General features: G+C 47.1%; 1 protein-coding gene across 2 annotated transcripts in view; it reads right to left on the bottom strand.

Moving 5' to 3' along the window:
* LOC142567952 (piwi-like protein 1) overlaps positions 1 to 26,812 on the bottom strand; it is a 215,234-nt gene that overhangs the window by 122,067 nt on the left and 66,355 nt on the right. For both annotated transcript variants that reach the window (XM_075678034.1, XM_075678035.1), the window contains exon 9: positions 362 to 485. In XM_075678034.1, coding sequence (XP_075534149.1) covers positions 362 to 485 — 124 coding nt within the window. The remainder of the gene's footprint in view (positions 1 to 361; positions 486 to 26,812) is intronic.

Raw genomic sequence — 26,812 nt, 5'->3', positions numbered from 1 at the left:
AGCCTTATCTTTTGTACGAAAAAAATCAATTTGATCAACTCACAGCAGTTGGGATAACTATGTAAATTGGGAGGGGGTGGCTGAAAACGCAGGGGAGCAGCGCCACTACGATTCGTAGCATTACACATTTTAAACACTGCATAATAAATCTCACACTTAACGCTAAGCACTTCAATGCGTCACATGATAATCAGAAGCCCCTACCCTAACAACTCAATACGTTTGTAAGAAATCATTTCAGAGCCCATTCAAGAGCTGCATCTTGTAGATAAGTTTTCCACAGATCTGAAACTATAAATGCAACAGCTCAATTTAACCCTTACCCTGCCTTCCCACAGGTGAATCAATACCTTTCACTCACCAGTGAGGAAGCACAGCTCTGGAATGAGGTAAAGATTGTCAGTGCGGCCAACCCTGATGTCCCGCTCTCTTGGGCGGCACACGAGCAGAGGCTGGTTGAGATCACCGATATTCTTCTGGTAGTGCTGCGCACAGACAACATGAGCGTGTTGTAGACATGGAGGCCTCTTGCATAAACAGGCCTCAGTTGACAGCACAAGGATGCAAAACATCACATCACAGATTCACAGCACAAGTACATGGAAGACAGGCAAAATCCAGGGCTCCCACTACTGCACACTGCATGCTGCAAGCCTCAGATTTCATATAACCTTCATAGCTGCATGCAAGCGAGATGTTCTAAACAATACCATGTTTTTTTACACTCGCATCTAGTAACGACATTGCAAGAAACCACTAGGTGGCAGAACTCCGCCAGCAAATTAAGGAAATGCTGACAAGCCTAACAATTACCAAGAACCAAGATATTATGCAACAATTCCCTTCACTGTTGTGTACAGTGCCAGATCTGGCCGTACTGATTTCTACCCATACTGCAAACCATGCACTCCAGTATCCATGTTTCCTTTTGCCATAAATATGCACAACATTTTACCAAGGAGCAGCATGTCGTGTGCACAAGAGAATGGAGATGCCAATGGTGCTGGTATAGTGCGTGTGTGACCATCAACTCAGAAGCGTTGTCAGGTTTACTGTACTCTGGTACTATCAACGCTCCTTTCAATGATTCATAATAATGCAGCAAAAGAGGTCTGCTATAAGAGAAGTCAGCTCTAACCAAAATTTAGGCTGCAGTGTGTTGTGAAATGGTGGCACTTTGCCATTTCACAACATATGGCTGTATAACATGAAGGTGATCACAAACACAGTGAAAATTTAGAAATTAAAATGAATCACAGATAAACAAGTCCATGTGGTAATCGTACAAACATGTGGCATGCCACCTTGCTGTGCGCTATTTTCCAGAAACTTGTCACTGGTAAGTCGCAGTTTTTCCACACAAGCCTATACAGTCAGTCCCAGATATCTTGAACTGGAAGGAGATTGCAAACTAGTTTGATATATTCATAATACGAAATATAAGATATACCTTTCTTAACTTTATCTCAAATCTCCGCATGTCTCGGACAATGTCCAGAGAAAGTGAAAAGCAGGAACTTGGCAATTTGCTTCTCCAAGGTCTTGTTGAATGCACTTACATTAGACATTTTCCATTCATGAGCTTGACTTGCGCGAATAGTAATACTTTGGTTCAAAGCAAATAGTCCTCATGGTCAAATAACCTCAAATCGAATTCGAATAGCTGTCAAGTGTCCAAAGAATGAAACAGCTGAAAGTTGTTCTATGCAAAATTCCTTTATTTCTGAGGTTACAACATACAAAGGCACCACAGAGAATCTGTTATCTTAACAAGTAAAAAATTTTCGCGTGTATAGAATTGCTCCTAACACATTGTAAAAGAAGGTGCTCCCTTCTACATAGGCAACAACCTACAACGCACATGCATAAAACACCACATAAGATCCTTTGGTAGCATATTTCAAGCAAAAAAATATAATGACATAAAGGCTAGCAGCTCCACTTACAATAAAGAAGGCGCTCCCTTCTACTAGTTGCAAGGCTACAACACACACATAAAAAAACAAAAAAATCCTTTAATAAAATGTTTCAAGTGAAAAAATATCGCAGATAAAGACTATCTGCTCTGCAAGCAGTAAAAGGTGCTCCTTTCCAGAGTTAATAAAACATATTTCAAATAAATATTCTCATGAAGAAAAACTAGTTGCTTATAGGAGCTATCCAAACCTGCAGTACCCTCACTTGATGGTTCACAGCATAAAACTAGCAGTGTTCCACTGATGCTTTGGTGAGAACAGTGCAGGCCCACTTCTTTGTAGCTCTAGCAGCTCCAGCAACATCGCTAGTGCTGTATCTCCAGATAACTTGACCCCTGGGAAGCTTGCTTTCACGCTGCGTGCCAGACTTGAAGCAACTGTCGACAACTCATCTGATTGAGCTGCATGTCAAGCAAGTACAATGCCACTCCAGCAGAGGAATAACTTGAAACAACATGGGATATTTGTCCCCCGATAGCTCTGTTGTGGCTTGAGTAAGTGGCTCCAGTACCTTCACAGCAGCAACCATCAGCTTCCGCTGAGCTGCATTGAGGTTATCAACTCCATCACATACCGAAAGCTCTATGGTGATTGGTCTGCAAAGCTTGAGCAGCCTAGCCATCATGCGATGCTCGCTGTTCCAACATGTTGGAACATCTTGCACCACTTGCAGGGAGCTGCATTTCCCTGTGCTTCAAGAAGGTGGACCTGAGCCTTTTAGCGTATGGCGTGCAATATCAGTGATGACAATGAGCCACAATTAACAGGAGCATATTTTTGCTGAGCAGAAAGCCCAGTCATTTCCCGGTGGAAAAACCTCCATGCCCTCGTATCGGCCACACGTGATCCGAGTCACGTGCCCGCTTCGCTTCCTAGGGAATGGCCTGTCCATAGCCAGCCGCCATTATCCTCATCTTCCTCGACGTTGATGCTGCTACAAGCTTTTCTTATAGTGGCCAATGATAGCCGTGGCCTTCGTGCACAGCTGGGAAAACCCAGATACATCACGCTTAACATCATTCACGCATAACTGCAGCATGTGTCCGAAACATTCTGCACCTATCCAAGGCGACTGAGTAATTGCTGCAGTGAAATTTCCTCTGTTATCTGTAATAACTTACACTACCACAGTAACTGGATCAGGAAGTGCCCACAGAGTTTCACAGAATAATTACTGGAGAGAACTGAAGTAACTCAACAAGCAGTTGGCAAAGAACTAACACTTTATTAAAGGTTAGTGTAGCTTTTATAGCCTTTATCTTGTGACGTCCCCGCAGCCACTGCCGATTAACAAGAGGCGTGGCCGGTGAATCGAAAAAAAAAAATAATAATAAAATAAAAATTGTCAGCGGCGCATGCTGATTCACAACAATTCTTCCCCCTTAAGGAGTGAAGCGGTCGGGCGGCCGGGGCTTCCATTTCGACCTATGCAGTGTCACTTCAGAGCAGTCAGTCCCTTACGTCTCACTGGTAGCACCCTCGGCTTCAGCCTGCCCGTCTGACAACGTTCTAATGTCGGTGCCTACTTGAGCCCGGCTGTCACTGCTGTCGTGCCCTTGAGACTGCGAGTCTACCGCCGCGTTCTGGCTGCCTTTAGCCGTTGGTATTTACATGGAGGCCTCAGGTTCTACCGCTTCTCCTCCCACGCTGGTCCTCCTGGTCTTTAGCTTGCTGAGGTGGCGGCGATGTTGCTCCCCATCTGCAGTCTTTACTGTTGCCATTCACGAGCCTTCGGTGGACTCTACCAAGCCTGGTTTCCATTTGTCACCCATTCCACAGTTCTTGAACCAGACGTCCTTGCACAGTGGTTAGCCACTGTTGCACACACCTGCAGAGGGGAAAGGTCATGACACGACGTCGTGCAATAAAGAATGTGGCTGATATCCGAGAAGCATAGAAGCTGGGGTTTTCCCATTGGGCTAGGGAGTGCGCCGATAATGCGAAAGAATGCGGTCCAGCCGAGCTTGTAAACTGCTGTGTGTGCTTTTGTTTCACAGTCCGTACTGCTTTTTTCCGCCAGACCATTAGACTGCGGTTTGTAGGGAGCTGTCTGCAATGAGCGATGCCACTGCGCTTCATAAATGCCCTGAACTCTTCCCTAATAAATTGCGGCCCATTGTCCGTCACAAGGGTCCTTGGCAAACCGAACCGGCTGAACATAGTCTGCAGTGATTCAATTGTTTTTGTCGAAGTGGTGTTCTTCATGGCGGTAACCTCGATCCATTTCGTATGGGAATCAACCACAATCAACAACATGTTACCTTCCACAGGACCCGCAAAATCGACATGGACCCTAGACCACGGCTCCTCTGTGTCCGGCCAAGGCACGGGTTGTCGGGCAGGAGGCATGCTGCCCCATTCTATGCATGTTGGACACGCGTTGACCAGCTTCTCAATGTCCCAGAAAACCAGAAACCAGTTTTCTGGGTACCAGAAAACAGAATGTGCCAGGTTCTTCATAGCCGTTTTCCATTGATGTGCATCATGCAACATACGCAGCATTGACTGCTGCGCACTCGCTGCAATAACCGCTCGATGGCCCCAGTACACAATTTCATGGCTGTACGTCGGTTCGTCTTACTTATGTACGTAAGCGCGTAACGACTCCTAAGCAGGTTGCAAGTATCGTGGCCAGCCATTCTGAATGTAATCGTGGACTTGCGCAAGGTTGCTGTCATCAACAGTCATCTTAGCCAAGTCACTCGCCAACAGAGGATAAGTGTTGAGGTGATTGGTCAGAAGAACATACTCATGAGCATCATCTTCCGCAGCCTTAGTGTTGTTATCCTCCTGCCACACCGGTTAACGGCTGAGGGTGTCTGCAGAAATCAATGTCTTTCCTGGCTTGAACTGAATTTTGTAGTTGTAGGCGCTTAGCAAGAGGGACCAACGCTGAATCCGGGCAGCGGCCATGGCAGGAACGGGCTTGTCCGGGCTGAAAAGGCTCAGAAGGGGTTTGCGATCTGTGACAAGTGTGAAACGATTCCCGAGCAGATATTCCTGAAACTTTATAACCCCAAAGACAACAGCCAATGCCTCTCTTTCAATTTGCGCGTAATTACGCTCAGCAGCTGAAAGTGTTCGCGACTGGAACCGTATTGGTCAATCTTGCCCATTTACTCTGTGATATAGTACTGCGCCGACACCACACGACGATGCATCGGTTTCCAAGATAAACGGCTTACTTGGATCGTAGTGCGCCAAGAACTTAGCTCCCTCTAGCAGCCGCTTTGTTGCTCTGAACGCGTTGTCTTGCTCCCCATTGCCAGCATGTGTTCTTTTTTAGCAGCTCATGCAGCGGCTGTAGAACAATAGCTAAGTTTCCCAGAAATGAGTGGTAGTAGATCACGAAGCCCAATAACGCCCGTAGTTCCGTAACACAAGTTGGCTTTGGCATTTTCGCTATTGCAGAATGTTGTCCGTCTTGGGTAACAATCCGTTCATATTTATACGATGTCCCAAAAATTCAACTTTTGCTTGTCGGAACCTGCATTTCTGTGGATTCAGCTTGACACCGTGTTGCCACGTTTCTCCGCGACTACCACGTTGTCTAAATACACTTGAATGCCTGGAATGCATAGCAGGATGCCATCCATATGTCTCTGAAAAATCGCAGGAGCAGAGGCTACACCAAAAGGAAGCCGATTAAAGCAAAACAGGCCTTTCGGAGTGTTTATGACCAAAATCTTCTTCGTTTCCTCGTCAAGCAGCAACCGACTGTATGCATCTTTGAAGTCCATGGTGCCGACTACTTCACCCCCGTTTAGGTTAGCAAAGATATCCCATATTTTTGGGAAGGGGTACTGCTCTGCAATACACGCAGCATTTGCGGTCACCTTAAGATCCCCACACAGCCAAATGGAACCATTCTTTTTGATAACGGAAACCAGAGGCGTGGCCCAGTCTGCACTGTTCACAGGCAAGAGAATGCTATGCCTAACAAGTCTGTCAATTTCATTTGATACTTGCTCCCGCATTGCATATGGCACAGAACATGTTTTGAAGAACCGCAGCATCACATTTTCCCGCAACCATAAATGGACTGCGGGGCCATCAATGAGCCCTAGACCTGGCGTAAACAAATCGGCGAACTCCTCTAAAAGTGCGCTAACCAAAGTACGGTTCAGGGACACTTTGCTCCCTGGAGGCTTCCTCGCCAAGAATGCTGAGGACGGGCCTTTCGCTAAGCTCAAATGCACTGATGACATCACGCCCGCACAAGTTCAGGCCATCACATCGCAGTACGGTTAGAGTTGCACCTAGGGTTTTTCCCGCCTGTGAGACCGGAAGCTTCAGCTGACCCTTCACGGGAAGCTTGCCAAAAAATCAGGACAACTGCAAATACGTCTCGCGGAGCACAGGCCAGACATGCCGATGCTTGCAGTATGTTTTCCACGTAATGATGGAGACAGGCGATCCGGTATCTACTTGCATTGTCAGCGGAATTCCGCTCCAGCAGAGGGTGCGAACCACGGGCTTGACCCAGTTTACCGACGCAGTGTACAAACTCAGTAGACAAAGTTCGTTGTCGTCGCTCTCTGAAGAATGCTCTTCACAATGGGCCACCCCTTGTTTCCATGCACACATTTTAGCTAGGTGCCCTTTATGTCGGCAGCAAAAGCACTCCGCCCGGCGAAACTTGCACTTTACTGCCTTGTGCTTACTGCTACCGCAACAAGGGCAAACGGCATCTTCACTTGGTCGAGAAGTGTGCGGATGAGTCGTGTGATAATACAGTTGACCTTGAATCTTGCTCCTCATGGCATGGACGTTACCATAATCCTGTGTCTTCTCCATATGATCAACATTGAGGGCTGCTATCTCGGCAGCTAAAGCTATATCTTTGGCTTCTTTTAGCGTCAGCGAAGGTTTTGCCAAAAGCTACCGCCGAAGTCCGGCATCACGTAGACCACAAACAAGTCTGTCTTGTAGCATCCTGTCGCATGCCACGCCAAAGTTGCAACTGCAGCCCTTCTCACGAATTTCCACAATATAGTCCTTTGCTGTCTTGTTGGGACGCTGACATCTGGTGAAGAACTTGTAGGACTCCACTATATCATTGCCCTGTGGAGCAAAGTGTTCTGTCAGCAGTTCAAGCAGCTTCTTGTAGGTTATCTCTTGGATCTTGACCGGCGCGCACCGTCCCGTTATTTTGCCGATTGTTGCCGTGCTTAAGGCTGCCGTCAGCAGGGCTCGTCGTTTCTTCAAGTCAACGATTTTGTAAGCTTCAAAGTAGGACTCCAGACGCACCTGGTAGGCGTTCCAACTTCCTTCCGTTTCGTTGAAACCCGGCTGCGGTCTGGCGCGGACCGTCATGGAGCTGGCAGCAGCCCGGTGGTGGGCAGCCTCGTCGCCACTGAAGTAACTCGAACAAGCAGTTCGTAAAGAACGAACACTTTATTAAAGGTCAGTGTAGCTTTTATAGCCTTTATCTTGTGACGGCACCGCAGCCACTGCCGATTAACAAGAGGCATGGCCGGTGAATCTAACAAAATAAACTCATGTCATTGGTGCATGCTGATTCACAACAGGAACTCTGGTGCTTGTGTTTACAGGAGCTGCGATTGGAGAGGTTCAGACAGCATGGGAATGATGGGAAGCGCATGGAGATTTGCCTAAACTTCATCCATCTGGCTTCGAACAGCTTTGTGACTTTGTAAACTCATAATTTTCAACAAAGTACTGTTGTAATTAATAATTAAAGAAACGTTATTAATATTGCCCGATGGCAGGATTCGAACACAGGACTTCTAGCACAAAAGCCCGATATTGAAACCAGTACGCCACGGATGCATGCACCGACAATAGCCATAGAACATCCTTATGCATTTCTCACGGGCAAGTTAGCATGTTGAAAGGCTTGGTGCTTTTCGATTTCGCTCTTTCGACAAACTGAACCGCTGCAATCAGTAGCGATTGTGTGTGTGTTTGCACTGTCTGATTGCTCTGAAATTTAGGACAATGAAGGCAGATAAAGTGTAATAAACCAAGTCGCAAGAACGTCTGAAGCCACACGCCCAAAGATTCGACAAATTCATGTACAGTCGACAACCGATAATTCGGATTCCATGGGAACTATTGAATGCCAAAAAATGCCTCCAAAAAAGTTTGTTTTAAGGCACCTGTCCAAGGCAAAAGTGGTCGATTCAATAGTGCATGCACTTCCGTTCACGTGCAACCAAGTCCACCTGGATTTCGGACAGTTTTGTGTTGACTCTGTATGCTGATGCAAGGACTGCAAGAGGTCGAGTAAGATCCGCATGTGAAGGCTCTAGAGCACATGGCACATCATCATGCTAGTTAGAATCACAGTTTGATGGTTGGAGAACTTGCTGAATTGTTTCATCATCATTCAATTCTGCACACAACACTACGCTGTGGACAACTGCAAAGTCTTCAAATGTAACGGCAGCAGGAATTGGTACACCGCAGCCTAGCAGATCATTGATAATGTCTGCATTTGAGCTCATTGTGATAGGCGGCAGTTCAGGCTCTTCAGTTGTGGAGCCGGGCTCATTCGGACTCGAGACTCAGTAAGAATCTGACTGCGAGAGCACCGTTGGTGTCATTTGACGCAGACTGTCTACAGTGCAGTTCCCTTAAAACAATATCCCATATAATGATATATCAGCTATAACAATGAGTCGACTTCGAAGTATCAACTAATACATTAGGGCCATGAGAAAAAAACCATATGGAATGATATGTTTTTCACCGCATAATGGATATAATGATCGAAACTGCCTTTTGGGAGGCGTTTTCCATGCAGAATAATCTTGCAATTTGCGCTGCTAAGTTCCTCTTAACCGAGACGAGGCGAGAAGTTTGCCTACGCAAGTTCGTATATGCCACCATTATCGCGCAAAGCGTCCTGCCAGCAAACAGATTTTGAAAGCCTCGTAAGTTGCTGCAGTGTGCCACAAAATGGTGCCAGCTGCTTCGCATTCGCGTCGCCGGCAAGCGTCCAGAGAAAGAGAAAAAGGTGAGAAGTGAACCACGCCTGTGCTCCCTTTCTACAACCTCCCTCTCTTCCTCAGCAAGAGCGGAAATGTGCCACGGAAGCAGTAGTGGGTGCCCAGGCAAAGCGAAAAGATTTGTCGCTTGAGATGAAGCTGCACATTTTGCAAGACTCAAAGTACGAACACGTGCAGTTGATATAGACGATTCTGAAAACCGCGAGCACCATGATCACAAAGGCTAGCATCAGTGACCATGCCGATCAACGGAAACGGTGGGCTTTGTGTGCCGGAGCGAAATCCCCACGTGTGAAACCAACGCGGTAGCAGCTGCTGACATTACCGAACTCAAGTGCACATCGCTACTGGTGATAAAATAAGTGTTGCTTCGATGAAGGAGTTTCTGAGTGCAGATAGCGCTGCCTTGTTCTGCAAAGAATCTCCACAGGGCGATCATTGCTGCGACAGGCGGTGTGCGACGTAGGCAACAACGTTGACAGTGGCCCATTTTTCACACCTACCCCGATGTCCACACAAAGTGCACTGTCGTCAATACAGTCACTCATTGATTTCAAGCATGCTAAATTATAGCAGCCAGTGCTTGTGCTGACACTGGACGCAATCCACACTGTGGTTGTGAACCTGAAACTTCTGTGAAAGCAAGTGCAGATTTCTGACTATTTCACCGTGCCTAACGCTTGACACGCAGTTTAGAGGTATAAATAAATGTTTCATTTTTTTTATTGTAAGTGCGAATTTGGTGTCGGAACTAGGAAGGTGTGTTCGGCAGCTTCTTCCTTTTATTTTTTATTTTTTAACGGAAGTGCAGATACAGTGATGATCGGTTATAACGATAGGATCTTTCGTTCTTCTTGATATCATTATAGGTGGACTGCACTATATAACTTCATGATAAAGACTTCTTGGACACAGCAGAGTGCTGTCTGGAGTGCATACTAAACAAACAACCACAGAATGACAGAATACTGTCTGGAATGCAAATTCAACAAACAAGTGCAGGCCATGCGCGGTGGTGCCGGAATGGATGTGATGATCCCGATGTTGACGCAACCTCGCAATTCAGGCAAAGCCTCCAAGATCAGCATTTGCAGTTAACCACAGAGTTTCATACTACTATAACTAGAGGGAAATCTGGCGCTGCAATCGTTCAACCATCATGGGAATGATGGGAAGTGCAGGCTGCAGATTTGTGTTCTGTTGACTGGCGAACTAGTCTACAGGTTTCTTTTGGCAGTTTTGGTTTCGCTCCCAGAGCAATTGCTATAGCCTGCAGTGGGACACTGCAACGCAATCGCTCTCTGCCTTTGTTCTGTTGCTCGAATTGGCGATAGTGTGCTGGACTAGCGACTGGGCCAATGTTTGTTTCACGGTGCGGTGTCAAAGCCCCGAGGAGAAAGTGGCGGCATCGTAAACTTTAAAAGAAGATGTTTTGATAATTTTGACCTTGGTTCGTTAAGTGTGTTAGGTTGGCGCTGTAGTGTTACGTGCTTTATGAAACTTCAAAAGAGCAAAAAAAGAGGCATTACTGATACTACAAGACAGACAGTTGTACTTCTAGTGGCTTGACAATCAAATTTGATTGAGGGCTTCATTACGCATTGCTCGTTTACGTGGTAACTGAAATGTGTGTTTCAGGACATTTGACAACACAAACTTATTTGTGGTAGGAAAGGCTGCCGCTTCCTGGCTGTAGTCTGCTGTAGCAAAATGAGTAAGTTCAAAGCCATACCATAACAGCTGCTGGCGCACGCTTTGGAAGTATGTGTGATGTTAATGGGCGCAGCATCACTCCAGAAAGAGGCAGAAGCAGCAAACAGAAGCACAAACACACATCAGACTTGTATTGACGCACATAACACATAGAAAACGGCACACACACCCGACAGTTCCCCAAAATACCTCATAGACAACATGCACCTATATCTGTGTATCGGTCAATTATAATTGGCCTACAGTTCAGGCGGAAGCGCGTGTCGCCGTTTCGAAGACCTTGTGGAACCGATGTCGGCCGGCCGTGTCGGACAGCCGGGTCGGACAACAGGGTCGGACTGTCTCACGGGGCCAGGTGGCCCTGCGCAACAGTCGATATACTGGAGCCTCTGCGTGCCCGGTTTCCCTCTGGCGGGGTTCGCGCTCGGGAGCCCATGGCCGCAGTCACTGGGTCACGTCCACAGCTGGAGAGTAGCCCTGTGGCTGCTCACCCGAACGCTCATCACCCCACTTCAAGGCCGCCAGCCCTCCTGTACCAGTTGCCCAGCGGAAGAGCGAGGCGAGGTAGCCTCTCAGCAGGCAACAGCGTTGACTCGGGTGAGGCGTAGTGATGCAGGCGGCATCACTACGCCACACCGTAGTGATGCAGGCGGCATGGGCCGGACGCCCAGCGAGGAAGCTTTTTCTCTTCGAACACCGAACCTCAGGCACTGCTCACACTACGGAGCCACGGGCCACACTCTCTCGCGCCACGCATTTTGAGGCGCCACTGCTGACGCTCCCAAATCGGTGTCGATGATGATGATGGTTCTCTCGCGGGTATTTGCAAAAAGTTGCTGTCCTCTTCGCCACCACACGGCGCACTGTCTTCATAATGTCACGAGGAAAAGCCAGTCAGTCAGTTCTAAGCGAACGGCCGTTTACAGTTCGTTTTTGCAGCAGCTACCCCGCACACTTCTTCTTCCTCAACTTCTAGCGTAACTAGTGCGTGCCATTACCCCTCCCTCAAGAAAAAATAATAAATAAAGTTGGGGAGATGTTAAATGCCACAAGGAGAAAATAAAAGAAATGAGAAAGACAACGGACGTGACGACAGGGGCCGCATCACAAAGTTTGTGGATGCGAGTCAGCGCGAATGGTAGGGCTTCATCCTGGTAACGTGAACAATGTCAGAGGAATGTGGTCTACGGGAGTGGTGTGAAGTGTTGGCTGGAATAACTTCGTAGTTGACAGGACTTAGACGACGCAAAACTATGTAGGGTCCAAAGTATCGGCGCAATAATTTTTCTGACCGGCCTCGTTGACGTATAGGGGTCCAAACCCATACAAGATCTCCTGGGTTGTATGTGACGTCTCGATGGCATATGTTGTATCAACGAGCATCTTGACTTTGTCGGGATAGAATTTGTTGCCACGCAAGGTGCCGCGCTGCTTCGGCAGGCTGAAAAAAGGCGTCTGTATCGGGTTGAGACGAAGTTGGTAGGAGCATCACATCAAGCATAGTGATGACATCGCGTCTGTAGACCAGACGAAAAGGAGGAAACACGGTGGTTTCTTGTAGGGCAGTGTTGTACGCGAATGTCACGTACGGAGGCAGTTCGTCCCAATTTTTATGATCCATGGCAACATACATGGAAAGCATATCCGCAATCGTTTTGTTGAGACGCTCAGTTAAACCGTTAGTCTGCGGGTGATACGCAGCTGCCGTACGGTGTGCGTTGTTTCGCTCAGCTGCAGAATATCTCGGACCAACTGGGCAGTGAAGGCCGTACCACGGTCTGTGATGACGACAGCGGGAGCACCATGTGAAAGGACGATATTTTTGATAAAAAAGTTAGCAACATCTGAAGCAGTAGCTCGCTGAACGGCTTGTGTTTCGCAGTATTGAGTGAGGTAATCGGTGGCGACAACGATCCAGCGGTTATCAGCCGAAGACTTGGGAAATGGGCCGAGTAAATCCATGCCGACTTGTTCAATATGTTTATGCTTCGCACTCCTGCATACCACATATTATCACAATATGCTTAATTATATAAAATATAATGAAGCATACTCGGAGGCCACAAGCGTCCTAGCTAGCACTGCAGCATATGTGCTTAAAAGTACTTGAAGACATTCAGCAATTGTGACAGCCAACGCAGCCTTTCGAAAGAGCGAAAGCGTTAGCAAGTGCCTGTCGTCCGAAAGAAAAGTCACGCGTTCGCAGCGAGCAGGCGTCGTAGCAGATGACACTTGTAGCATTTCTCTCAAACACACAACACTTTCTCCCACTACAAATTTTTTATTCCCATAAATACTTGAGTATTTTTATTAAGTACATGCATGGTTGTTATTGCTGTTGTAAAAGTAAATTAATTATTTCCTGGCGCTAAATCGGGAACAGAATTGCAGAAGAATGCATACCCTGGTGTGCCCTGGTGGTACACCGCGCTTTAATCACGAAGTCATACAAAGTTTATGTAATGTGTTGTGCATTATATAAGATACCGCAGAAATAAAATTAGATTTTATGCGATAATAGTATAGTATAGCTTCGTTTACTGCGCCGCAAGCAGAAGCCACTAGTCTAAAGATCAAAGTCAATCCGAAGCCTGTACTTCCTGTCATTTCCATGTAGGTTGAGGCAACGCTCAGGAGAGGCGCCGTAGACACTAGTGCCACATTTCCCTCTAGGGTAGATATTTAGAAACACTATGCAGTTAACCCTTTAACCGCCAACTGAACTTCCAAAAAACGTACCAAAATAGCCAATTTTTTTTTTTAAGTAGTCATAATTTTTTCCATGCAATTCTCATTCTGAAAATATATTACATCATTGATTTCTGTTTAGAATAAGCACAGAAATTAAAAACGAAAAAAGAAAACTGCTGTTGAGGGCGGCTCTCTTTCAATGCATGGCATGGTAATAGGTGAGAACGTACTGAAAGTCGAAGTATTTATTTGATGCAATACACGGTAACACACTGAAAATTGCACAGACGTTGCTTCCATAGCCTGGGGTGCATATGGGTAGCTTCATCCACGGTTTTCAAGTTCGTGAAATGAAGGCAGCGCATCAACGCATCGAAGCGGTTCCTGCTCATGGTCTTCCTGAACACTGGTATCTCCAAAACTTCCTTTGTTGACCAGTACATCTCAACTTGATGTTTGCCGACAATACCCTGCAATATCATCAGTGCAAGAAAGACCATAATCTCATCGCGGTCAACCAATTTTCATGTAGAACCCCCAGCAGCAAAGTATGCCACACAATAATGGTTCGTCTCTGTGACAATTAGGTCAACGATGCCCCAGTAAAAAAATACATGAAACCAGCCGAAAATGTCATTCTCGTCAGGGAAACGGTGAAGGCGTAGTAGGTGGGTTATCGACGTTCACGCACTGCTACACACATGCACTGCTCAGTGCGTCACCGTCGTCGTCGTCATCACCATCACTCTCGTCGTCATCTGAAGCAATATCCAGGGTAAAGACAACGTCCGAGTCGCTGTCGGACACAAGTTCCATGTCGTCACTAACGCTGCTTCTTGTACTGCTCCAAGAAGCACCTCTTTTTCTTGGAGCATCGCCACCACTGGCATTCTTCTTGAGAAGCGCTATTATGAAATGGACTGTTGCCAGGCTTAAAACACACGCGAAAGGCCCGAAATGCAGTTTTTCATAGACAACTACCGCCATCTAGGGTTGAAAATTGCAAGCAAAGCAATTGACGACTGTGATACGTCTTTGGCGGAGGAATAAGCGGAAAATCGAGCCGGACAAGTGTGACTCATCGTTGACGATATTGGTACAAACTCATGTGACGAGTACAGCTCGGGGTTGGTGGCTAAAGGGTTAAACTTTCAAGGGGCAGCGCTGCGTCCAAGGCAAGGCCTCAGGGATTACCATCTAGCATGCAATCTCCAAGGCCACACTTGATGTCTCGATGAGGTTGACAGAGCAGATAATGGCGGCAGAGTCAGTGTACGCTACAGCCACAGACGGAGTCTGGACTATCGAATGTACAGCTGGTGGCTGTCCAAAATATCAGTTGTCTTTACACGTTATGCCTACAGGGCCATTGGCGGCGCCACGAAGCTGTCTGAATTACCGAGCATGTCTGGATTATCAGTGCCTTATTTATCAGTTGGCAACTGTACTTCCCATCATTCCCATGGTGGCTGAATGATCGCAGCACCAGGGTTCCCTCTAGTAATTATTGTAGGAAACTCAATGCGGAAGTGCCTAATTCATTATCACGCTTTCTAGAAAGACCACCAAGTTACCGGTTTAGTGAGCATCTGCCACTTCTGTACATGCGAGAGTGTGCACATGCTGTTCAAATGAGCTGTCCATGAAGTGGTAAGTCACCAACACGTAGATTTTATTAGCATGTGATGGTCCAACTGTCTGCTGTTATTGAGGTTGCCTCTACTCCATTGTCAATGACTGCATGAACATTTATCAAGTTTTGCTTCTTGGAAGAGTAGAGCTCTGGAACTACTGCTCTGGAAAACATCCGTGACGGCACAATGTACTCGGGCATAGCAGCGTTCGGAACAGCCACAAAAGCCGGCTACTCAACAACACTGCGAGAATGCATCTCGAGCACTATGAATCTGGCAATAGCCTGTCATTTGCTATGCTTTTGGCACCGTATGTCTCAGTTTAGGCTTGAAAGGGTCAGCTACTGAAAGCTGTTGCACGACAGGCTTAGCGACAGCGTCTGGGTGCCTTTTCAAATGTGCCGCCAATGTCACAGTCCCTGTTAGCATCTTCAGAATAGTGTAGCATTTGAGAGACTGCACTTCTTGGCCTTGTGGGACTTTTACAAAAAAGTTCCATAACGGGTTGGCACCCATGGATGGATTGGCCATGTTGCTTGACAGATTCAAACAAATGATGTACAATGAAGTTCAAGTGCAGAGTGTGAACAGCGTATCACACTGATGCCTTCCGACTACATGCGTGCTGCTCGGTAACAGAACAATGAAATGGGAGCTTTGACAAATGTGCAGACACTAGATGGCTACGGCAGTGCTGAATGTGGCTTAGCTTGTCTTGGCTCCACATGTAGCCCTGATGTTCGTGGCACTGCAGCTTGCCTAATGAAACTGAAACCCTTGGTAGTACTTGCATGGAGTTTTCATATTAATTCATCTTGAATACATTTAAAATTTCAGAAATTTTAAATTCGGGTCGAAAAAAATTCGAATACTGTAATATTCCTTCGAACATTAGAAGCACTAGAATACTTGCACAACCGAATCACAAGCACTTCCAAGTCACTCGCACTGGGAAATGATTTTTGATATACTGATCGGAATGCTAACCCTAAAAGTGTGCATCGCCCGGACGCAACACCGTGGCGTGCCTCGTCCAGATCTAAGTGCTTCCAAGTTCTTATTCACGACATTCATGGGAAAACTTACACAAAGTTCCAAGTCAAAAACGTGCATGGAATATTCACTGAATGACCGAAATATATTATTGCCATGTAACAGCATGCCAGGGCTGTATGTAAGGTCATTTGCTGGCTTGTGCCATTTTGAAAGCTGGCCTTAGTAGCCCTACTGTCTAGATGTTCCGTTTGCGACTTCCTAAGCTTTTTTTGCAACTAGCAGCTTGAATTTCCGCTCCGTTGTGCACTGTGATGCCAGTATGGTATGGTATGGAGAACTTTATTGGGTCCTGAAGGTCAACCAGACGTTGACGCGGGCCGCTCCCACGTTGGGACTGTCAGGCCGAGCCCTTCAGCCACATCGCGGGCCTTCTGGACTGCCCGTAATTGGTCAGAGAGTGATTCACTGTGTAGCATTTGCCGCCACCATTCTTGTTCCTTGTCACGGTCTGTGAAGACCGCGGGGCACTGCCAAAGCATGTGGTCAAGAGTAATGATGCCATTGCACTTATTACAGTTGGTTTGAATTTCCCTCTCCGGATAGATCCTGTTAATAAAATATGGACTTGGGTATGTTCTTGTCTGTAGCAAACGTAATGTGACCGCTTGGGCTCTGCAAAGCTTACCGTGTGGCAATGGGTATTCCCTTCTGCTTAAATAATAATGCTTCGTGATTTCGTTATATGTTAATAATCGATCCCTGTGTTCCCCGGGTGAAGTGTAAGTTGCTCGGTCTTGAAGAGCACGGCTAGAAAGTCCTCGTGCTGCTTCATTTGCCACCTCATTGAGGTTTCTCCGAGCTCCGTCCACCACCCCCAGATGTGCAGGAAACCAGCGGATTTCGATCCTCTCACTCTTGACCTTCTCTAATAATTTTGTTGCTATCCGTGTCACATATCCATTGGTAAAGTTGCGTATGGCTGTTCTAGAGTCGCTGTAAATATGTGTCCACCGATTAGCCTGGATGGCTAAGGCGATTGCTACTTGTTCTGCTACTGTGGGGTCCTTGGTATAGACGGTGATGGCATCCTGTATGTTACCTTGAGTGTCTACGACAACGGAGGTATACGCATCCTTATTTTTAACCCAGGCAGCGTCAACGAACACCGCCTGCTGCTTATGTTGATCTATGTCTTGAAGGAGTGCCTTCGCCCTTGCCTTCCGTCTCTCGAGGTTATGTGTCGGGTGCATGTTCCTAGGGAACGGGGTCGTCTTTATTGTTTCTCGTAGTCAGTGCACGAGCCGATTTTTTCCTATTTACTAATCAAAATCAGCATTAATAACTTGAGGGCCGGTGCTTGAAGGCAGACACATTCCTAAAGAGCATTTTTTCATAATCAATTTTCCAGCCATTTTTTACCATTGTAGAATACGCATTCCCCTTTAAACCTCGATATAATGAAGTCAGTAAAATCAGCATGTTGCATCATTATATAGTAACGTTGTAGCAGTCACATAGGACGATGTATCTACAACATTTACAAGACAGACAATGATGCATAAATAAGATGGCTGACGAGATCGATTCCACTTACACACATTAAATCGTCTTCTGAGTGGCACCACTAGTGGGTTGTGGCGTAACATAACTATCCCCTGTAAAGGCGCCATCTCAGCACCAACTATAAGCGAGGTGAACTCGCGGCAACGTAAGGCTTGTGGGGTTCTCACACCCATGCTCTTGAGACAAAGGAACGACAACACAGTAGCGCAAACAATCACAAGGGCATTTATTGCACCTTTCATAGATCAATGCTTGCTAGCCGAGTTGCTAATCACAAAACATGCCGATGGGCGTGCGACAAATCTAGAAGTCCGACTCACCACGACCGGATAGCAAGCTCGCCCCATGCTGGATCCCAACGCCTGGTCGTTCGTGCGTACGGTCACGCGAACGGTGGCGTATTCGAAGGAACCCTCGCGAGACGGTCTCACAGAAGCATGGATCGGCGCACGTGTGGAACATTCGCGCTGCTTGCCGTCCGCGAACCAAAGAGCAAGCGCCTTGTCTTTCCTGCACCCAAGTAACCTCGCCGTGAGGCGGCGCTGGCAGCGCAACACTCGCGCCATCTCTCGCACTGCACTTCAACCACTCCGACCACCGTGGGTGCTAGGCCATGCGGCAAAGCCACACTGCAGGAGACGGGAGCTATGCGGGAAAACAAGATATCAGGGGACGTGTGAGAGTCACGCATCCCCGCAGGCTTCAGCTGGGACACATGCACGATGTCCGTGGGGACCCGCAAGTCCAGTGGAGGGATCTCGTAGTTCACATCAGCAAGCTGATGCACTATAGAATAGGGCCGGCCCTGTGTAGCGCGGCAGCAGCTTTTCAGAGAAGCTGACGTGGCGACATGGTGTCCATAGGAGGACAACGGAACCAGGAGGAAATGAAACATCTAGATGTCGGCTGTCGTAACGGATCTTGTGCATGGCCCGAGACTCGGTGAGCCAGGAGCTGGCAATCTGGCATGCCGTGTGAGCCCGGACAAAGAGGTCTTGAGCATATTCAATGGGAGCGTTCGTGACAGGACGAATTATAGGTGAAGGTCACGAAGGGTAACGTGCTGTCCAAATCACTGTGGTCGTCAGAAACATACATACACAGCATTTCTGTCAATGTGCAATTGAGCCGCTCTATCAGTCCATTTGTCTGCGGGTGGTAGGTGGTGGAAAGCTTGTGCTTGGCAGAACAGGAGCGAAGTAGGTCTAGACAAGGACAAGAAGGTAATGGCCACGATCAGTGAGGAGCTGCCGGGGTGTGCTGTGATGGAGGATGTCATGTAAAATGAAATCTGCCACCTCAGTTGCCCAGCTTGTGTGCAAAGCTCGTGTGATCGCGTACCGGGTCACATTAATCAGTCACGACAATGACCCACTTATCGCCAGATTTCGACGCTGGAAAAGGGCCGAGCACATTGAGACCAACACGAATTAATGGTTCTGAGGGCACATCGATGGGGTGAAAGCACCTATCGGGCAGCACAGCAAGTTTTTTTTTTTTGGCGATGACAGAGTGCACAGGCTGACTTAGTGGTGCATAGAGCGGTAGAGGCCTGGCTAGTAGAAGCAGTGCCATACGTGACCGTAAGTATGCAAAACGCCGAGGTAGCCTGCAGTAGGGGTGCCATGCAACTGCTCAAGAACTGATGTCCGGAGATGGCGTGGTACAACGAGTGAAAGTTCTGGTCCTTCAGGGTGTAAACTACGACAATAAAGAGCGTCGTCGCGGAGCACGAACATGCACACTGTGGGCTCCGAATTTCAAGAATTCAGACGATCGATGAGAACACGTAAGCAGTCATCATTAGGCCATTATTCAATGCGAATGTGCGCCATAATATTTGCCGCAATTCGTGGTTTGCTTTCAAATACAGTGGAAACTAACGTTCTTGCAGAAACCATTGGCTACCATGCAGCACCAACCTGAAATACTGACGAAATGCTGCAAAACATGCAGATATGTGCTCACAATCAGCGTCACATCACCCACAGATGAGCTGATATGAATGGCCTGGCTTCGCAAATAGCTCTTAACCCTTTCAGACGCCAATGAATTTTGTTGATTGAAAACTTACTTTAACCGCATTTCTTGCACCTTCAAAATCGTAAAAGGCATACAGCTGCAGCATAAATTAATTTTCAATTCTTTAGTGAGTTTTGTCAAGTTTACAGAATATGGACTCTATGCGAAAACTCACTACCTGAACATTACTTGTTACATTTCATGTTTAGCAGGCTTGAAGAAGACCTATCCAGGCACTTGAAAATTATCCCTGGTGCGACACAATGTGAAAAACCATGAAACAAATGAACCAATTACATAGAACGACATCCTTGCACTGATAAACTACGCACATCCATCTACCTTCCTACTACCTTCCCACGCCATCGTTCAATGCAGATGTCGTGCAGATCAGAAATGGCTAGGATGCAAAAGCCGGTATCACATGCATCGTATTCAGGGCGGTCGACAGGATGACTGGAGAGGCAGTTGGCGTCCTTGTGCAAACGGCCTGACTTATATAAAACAGCAAATGAATGTTCTTCAACTGAAAATGTGCAGCCATACAAGTAGGGGCGGAATTTGGCGCCTGCCCAAACTAACGCTAGGCACACCCGTTCGATAATTGAAAAATTCCTTTCAATGGGTGACAGGAGGCAGCTGGCGTATGCAATTACGCGCTCTGCGTTACACTGCCATTGAACAAGTACAGCACCAATTCCATGGCCACTGGCATCGGTGTGAAGTTCAGTAGTGGCAGATGGATCGTAATGAGCCAGCAATGGGTGAGCCGTGAGCAAGCGTATGAGGGCGGAGAAGGCTTTCATTTCAGCAAGGCCCCATGTGAAAGCAATGTTCTTCTTAAATAAGTCGGTGAGTGGGTGAGCGGTTTCTACGAAATTCTTGATAAAACGATGGAAATACGAGCATAGTTCAACAAAGTTTCTTACATCTGAGGGAGAAGATGAAACAGGAAAGTTCTGGACAGTGCAAATCTTGTCAGGGTGGGGTTGAACGCCAGCAGCACTGACGGGATGGCCAAGAACAGTATATTGACGACGTCCAAAGTGGCACTTGGACGAGTTCAATTGTAGGCCGGCGCAACGGATAACAGCAAGAATAGCCTATAGACGTGTTAGACGACTCGTGAAATTTGGTGAAAAGGCTATGACATCATCTAGATAACACAGATATGCGGACCATTTATAGCAGTGAAGTAAGGAGTTCATCATTCTTTCGAAGGTTGCCGGGGCATTACAAAGGCCGAACGGCATAACCTCGAATTGGTAGAGGCCATCAGGTGTTATGAAGGCAGTTTTCTCACAATCCATGTCATCTACTGAGATTTGCCAATAGCCTGATCAGAGGTCTATCGATGAAAAGTACTTGGCTGCATGCAAGCAGTCCAAGGCGTCATCAATATGCGGCAAGGCGTAGACATCCTTGTGTGTTATTTTGTTCAGGTGTCTATAATCCACACAAAAGCGTCAACTGCTATCCTTCTTGACAACGACAAAAGGGGACACCTACGGACTGCATTATGGCTCGATAATGCCTTTGGTAAACATCTTATTGACTTGTTGTATCACTTGTCGTTCAGCATGTGAAACACGATACAGCCGGCGACATATTGGATTGGCGTCTCCGGTGTAAATACGATGGGTCACCACCGATGTCTGCGCTAAAGGGCGGCCGTCAAGGTAAAAAATGTCGCGGTAAGTTTCCAAGAGACGGCGGAGGTCAGCAGCTTGTGCCGGAAGAAGATAAGGTGCAATTATCTTGTTAAGTTCGTCTGTGAGAGTTGGTGAGTTGGAAGTTCCTGTAGATGGCGACGAAATTTTGGCATCAAGAGAAGATATCTGACAATCGCTCACAGGCGAGATGTCACCCAAAGACATGCTTCTGGGAAGAATTTGAATTGAGCAGTTAAAACTAAGGAGAGGGAGCGAAGTCTGATTGCCTGTAATAGTGAGCACGGTATGAGGAATGGCCAAATTTCTTTCAAGCCGTATGTCAGCGGTGGGACACAGTACACAGACGCCACCAGAAACGGATGGGAATGACAGTAGAGTCACGTACATAGTGGCTTGAGGCGACAGACAGATGTCTTCAGGAGAGCATAACCATGTTTCTGTGACTGGTGTACTATAGCAGCCATGGGACAGTTCAAGCTGAATGACACTAGACGCGCAATAAAAGAGGGCTGAACAGGACGATAAAAAGTGTAAGCAGAGTGTAACATCATAAGGGCATTGTTCCAAAACGGCAAACAAAACAGTCGTTAGGCACCCCACAATGCCAATGCAAGCGGTGCACATACCAAGCACATTAGGCGCTCCTTTATTGGCGACGCGGAAGGTGCGTGACCCAGCGGGTGTGAGAACTTTGTTCAGGCATCGGCACAACTGGGCACTCATCACGGATACGTGCGTGCCAGTGTCAATGAGTGCTGGGACATTTGACGCCATAGAGTAAAACGTCCATCAAGTTCTGTTTGGTTGGCAAAGTGATCAGAGCGTTTTACAGTCAAGTCATCAATGCAGCGTCACCTCCGGGAGCTGCATCACTTAGTTTTCCGAAGACAGGCATGACGCTGGATCAGGGATGGTTGGTGACGAGCCTGCGGCGACAAGGATGATGGTCGATGAGCTGGTAGTGAAAGGGACTGGTGACGTCGGAATGACGACGAGGGACTGTTCCAAGCAGCCCGAGGGTCATTGTTTGGCTGTTGCGGTGCCAACGAAGGTTGGTAACGACGCTCGCTCTGTTTGGGGCAATAATAACTTGTGAATGGCAGTCGCAGAGAGGAGGAGGAGAGTATGGTTGATACAATGGCGAGCAATGTGACCGATACGCCGGCAGGCGAAACAGATTCGCCGATCGTCTGCAGTTCGCCACTGTTGTAATCGCACCGCTGGTACGAGTTGTTGGGAACTCGGCGCTGACGCCCGTAGTTGCACCTGGGTCGCAAGCCCCAAGGGTAGCGTTGGCCTGGCGGCCTGGGGTACAACTGGAAGCATCCAAAGGTCCCGGCAAAGCATGAGTCGACTGGTAACAACAAAACAACTTGTTTATTTTAACATCGCAAAGAGTTGGCGGTCAGGTTGACTGAAGTAGAGAGACGGGAGAGCACTTTACTCAACAGAAGAAATCGGAGCCCTCTTTTGGCGTCCGGGGGCAGCTGCTTTTATACTCTCGCAGTTGAGGGCAAGAAGGAACCCCTCTATAGACGAGCACGTGACGGTGCCGCTCGGGCACAATTGGATAAGGTGGCGCAGCGTCGTGTCGGCGCCACTCGGACCCCCCTTGCTTCACAGTTGTTGGGAGCTCCTCTCCCCGGCTGCCGCACTTCGACAAGCGTGGGCACAATGGGAAGAGAAGGAGGAGCAGCCGTCGTGTCGGCGCCGCTCGGACCCCCTTGCTTCACAGTTGTTGGGAGCTCCTCTCCCCGGCTGCCGCGCTTCGACAAGCGTGGGCACCAATATGCACATACACTCACACACGCACATGAAGACACGTGGCATCGGAACATGGCTGGACGCGCTTGGCGGGGAGGCGTAGCGGCGGCGCCGAACGGGCCAAAATGTCTGCCGCTTTGAACGAAGCCCCGGCGTCCGTTGCATCCGCGCCGGCTAAACCGCGCGTCGTAGGCGAAACGTAACACCACTCAGCTGGATTTCGGTAGCGTGCAGGATACTGCAGATAAGTCGATGGACCTGGATCATGAAAAATGCTGTGAAGTGGCAACGGCACATACAAAATGAACACCAAGATTAGCTAGTTCTTCGCGGACTGTTGCCTGCACAAATGATGCTGTAGGCAAGTTGTTCGACTCACTGAGGTGGGAAAAAGGGGCTGCAGGAGCCACGGCTTCAAGTTCTCGCCACACTATCCATGTCAGGTCATCTGATGATTATGGTTGCTGCATTTCTAGCCTGTCGTCACAAGAGGATGTCGCAGTTGTGTTTGGCAGACGTGCGAATGATGTTGGAATGCGATGACTCTTGGCCTGCTCAAAGTGTTCACACTCTTTTATGATGTCTTGTACTGTTCCACAATCTTTGCCATAAGCAGGTTTGAAAGCATCATCAGTGATCCCCTTCAGTACCTGCACAACCTTGTCCGACTAGGCCATATTGCTGTCGGCCTCACGGCACAGAGCGAGCAAGTCCTGGATGTAACAGATGTATGATTCCGCGGACATCTGGGCGCAGATCCCTAGTTCTTTCTTAGCGGTGCTCTTCCGCATGGCGGGACAGCTGAATAAGTCACTCAGCTTCAGTTTGCATGTATCCCAGTCATTAAGCACTTCCTCGTGGTTGTCATATCACATCTTTGCCATGCCTTGTAGTTAGAAGACCAAGTTAGCCAACCTAATTGTTGGATCCCATTTGTTGTGGGCACTTACATGCTCATAAGTGGCGATCCAGTCTTCCACGTCGAGGTGGTCAGTGCCGCAGAACGTTCCTGTATACCACGGCTGAGCCAGCACAACCATCGGGATTGTAGGCATTGATGTGGAACGCACCACATCGGATCCTGCTTCGTCCATCATGTTACCCAGTCCGAGGTGACGACCACTGCGGAGCTCAGTTGTTTCTTGTAGGTGCCTCGCACCTCCACCAATTTGTTACGTTGCAGAAGTCATATATAACAATGTATTTACAATATTTACAAGAGAGACAAGGATGCACAAACAGGATGGGTGTCGAGACTTATTCCACCTACACCCGTTAAATCATATTCTGACTGGAACTTTCAATACCTTGAAAAGTGTTATTTTACGCAAATACAGTAAAACCTCGTTACTACGAACACCACATAAACAAACCTTTTCAGAAATCACCCTGTTGACTTCTCATTGTTTCAATGTGAAAATATTTGAGTGCTAAGAACTTCAGAAAACCAAAATTTTCAGAATAGCAACCACTATTAAGTTTCCTTTTCATGTTAACAATGCCTCAGTACTACAAACTAATATTCCAAAATCTGGTGATTCTTTGATTTCTGTGTATCCTTCACGGCAGCCAGAACAGTAAGCTAGCAGACAACATGGTGCATGCTTGTTTGTTTGTTTAAGCCATTGCAGAGTTGACGCATCAGGTTTTGCGAACGCATGCTCCGCCCAGGCAAGCGTTGGCTAGCAAGGGAGGCATGTCCTATCCTTCTTTCTGAACATGTCTATTTCTTTCACACTTCTTTCTGCAGCAGTACTAGCTATACAAACCGAGAAATGTAACCTCTGCACTCGCAGAGATGCCACATGGTCGCACTTTGACTTTATGGACGATGTCATTTATGCATGCTTGCACTTTGGCATAGTTCGGGTGTCCGCCTCAACAAGACAGTTGCAGTGTCCACGAAAAGGAATGTGGAAAATAAGCAGCATGAAACATTGTGCTTTGGAGGTGACACAGCTACCTTTTTGTCCGTAGTTTTCCTGGAATCTGCATCTGTTTTGTGTGTATCAATCTTATAATACGGTGCTTCGGTAGCGCGTGGCTACAGAGTCTATGGAAAATAGCAACAGCGCAAGCCAAGAGCCAACAGCAACATTTTTGTGGACAGCTCATATGGTGAAAACTTAGAAACTGATGGGTTGATGGGTGGAATAGTGATTTTTGGGGCTCTCACTATAACGACCTTTCAGAATAACGAACAATTTACCACAGTCCTCTGAAGTTCGTTGTATCGAGATTTCCCTGTAAGTACATCGCTAATCAAGTTTTCTTATAAAAAAATTTTGAGGTTACTGGGCAATCAGAAAAAGCAAATTAGAATGAGAAAAAAATTCACTTTGTTGACCTTGAGAGACTGCAACAAAAAATATGGTTTCATGCCATGTCTGTAATATCCTTACATCGGTGGTACGAAGCAAAGCCAGCCATGCTTTCGCATCCACTCCGCCCCCTGGGCTGGATAGTGCCGCTCGCAGTGGGACAATGCTATCATGAAAAGTGCCAGTAGTGGGGAGTGAATGCTTCACTGGCTTCTCACTTCAATGTGTCTCCAAAACTTGAGATTATGCAACCTCCTATACTAAACGCATGGGAAGACTGCGCACATGATGCCACATCCTCGGCACACTCACTGTTTGCACACATGGTAGATTACCTCTAAAACAGTGCGCACGGGCTGCGTATGCGCTCAATCATGCCGACAGCCTATGCAGCCACGGCCGCCGTAGAAAAGGCCCCCCAACCTGCAACCCCCCCTGACTCCCTCCCCCTTTTCTACCACCCGTGTGAGACAAGGATGCAGGTCGGCAGAAATCCCGCCACCATCCTCCACGCCTCACCCTCACATGCTTTCACTTGCACCTAAAACATACAGTGTGCAAGGCACAATAGGACCTTATCGCACTTATACTTCATACGGAATGTGACACTACTCCGCTTTGGTGGAGGCTCTTGGTCGCACGGTGCACAATTTGACAAGCGAGTTTGAAAGCAGCCGCTTGACCATCTGCGTCCACAGAAGTATTTATTTATTGTTTCAGTATACCTTCATGTTGGCAGTGAAATTTCATTATATGGAAATCGTGTATAAAACACTTCGTTATAATGAGGTCCTAAATTTATGGTGCTCCATGGACAAGAAATTAAATACTTTGTCATATCGAGGTTTAACTGTATAACAAAATTCTTGCAATAATGAAGTTTGCAACTTGTAATATTATAACTTCTTGTCCAAAGAACACCATGTATTTTGAACCTCAATATATTTTTTCTATATTATATAATAATCTATAATATATATTTCTAAACGAGTTCAATAAAACAAGATTTCCCTGCTACTGGCAAGGAATACTTGGTAATTAAATGGAAACCGCCACGAATGCAGATGTACCATATTTACTCGATTCTAACCCGCCCTTGATTGTAACGTGCACCAATTTTCCGTGACCAAAAAAAATTTTTAAAATAAAAACCTTCATGGTAACACGCACCCGTTTTCCATGACAAAAAAAAAAAAAAAAAGAGTACAATATTGCGCACCTCGTGCTTTCATATAGAAATACTGCTTTCTCTCATTTCAAAAAAAAAAAAAAAAAAAACAGATTTATTCCCAATGCACTAAAGTTGCGATGAATAAAAATACAAATGGGAGCGACGTACCTTGCCACCAAGATTTTCACTGCGCCGGTACGCGTCGCGTGAGGCATTAGATATCACTCGTCGTCGCTATCAGACAACTCCTTATCGCTATCAACAAACCAAAGCATTTCATCCTCGGTGCCGTCCATGGCATTCGAAATCCCGCA

The sequence above is a fragment of the Dermacentor variabilis genome, unplaced genomic scaffold (assembly GCF_050947875.1).
Source record: "Dermacentor variabilis isolate Ectoservices unplaced genomic scaffold, ASM5094787v1 scaffold_15, whole genome shotgun sequence".
NCBI lineage: Eukaryota > Metazoa > Arthropoda > Arachnida > Ixodida > Ixodidae > Dermacentor > Dermacentor variabilis.
This window is presented reverse-complemented; position numbering and strand designations above follow the sequence as displayed.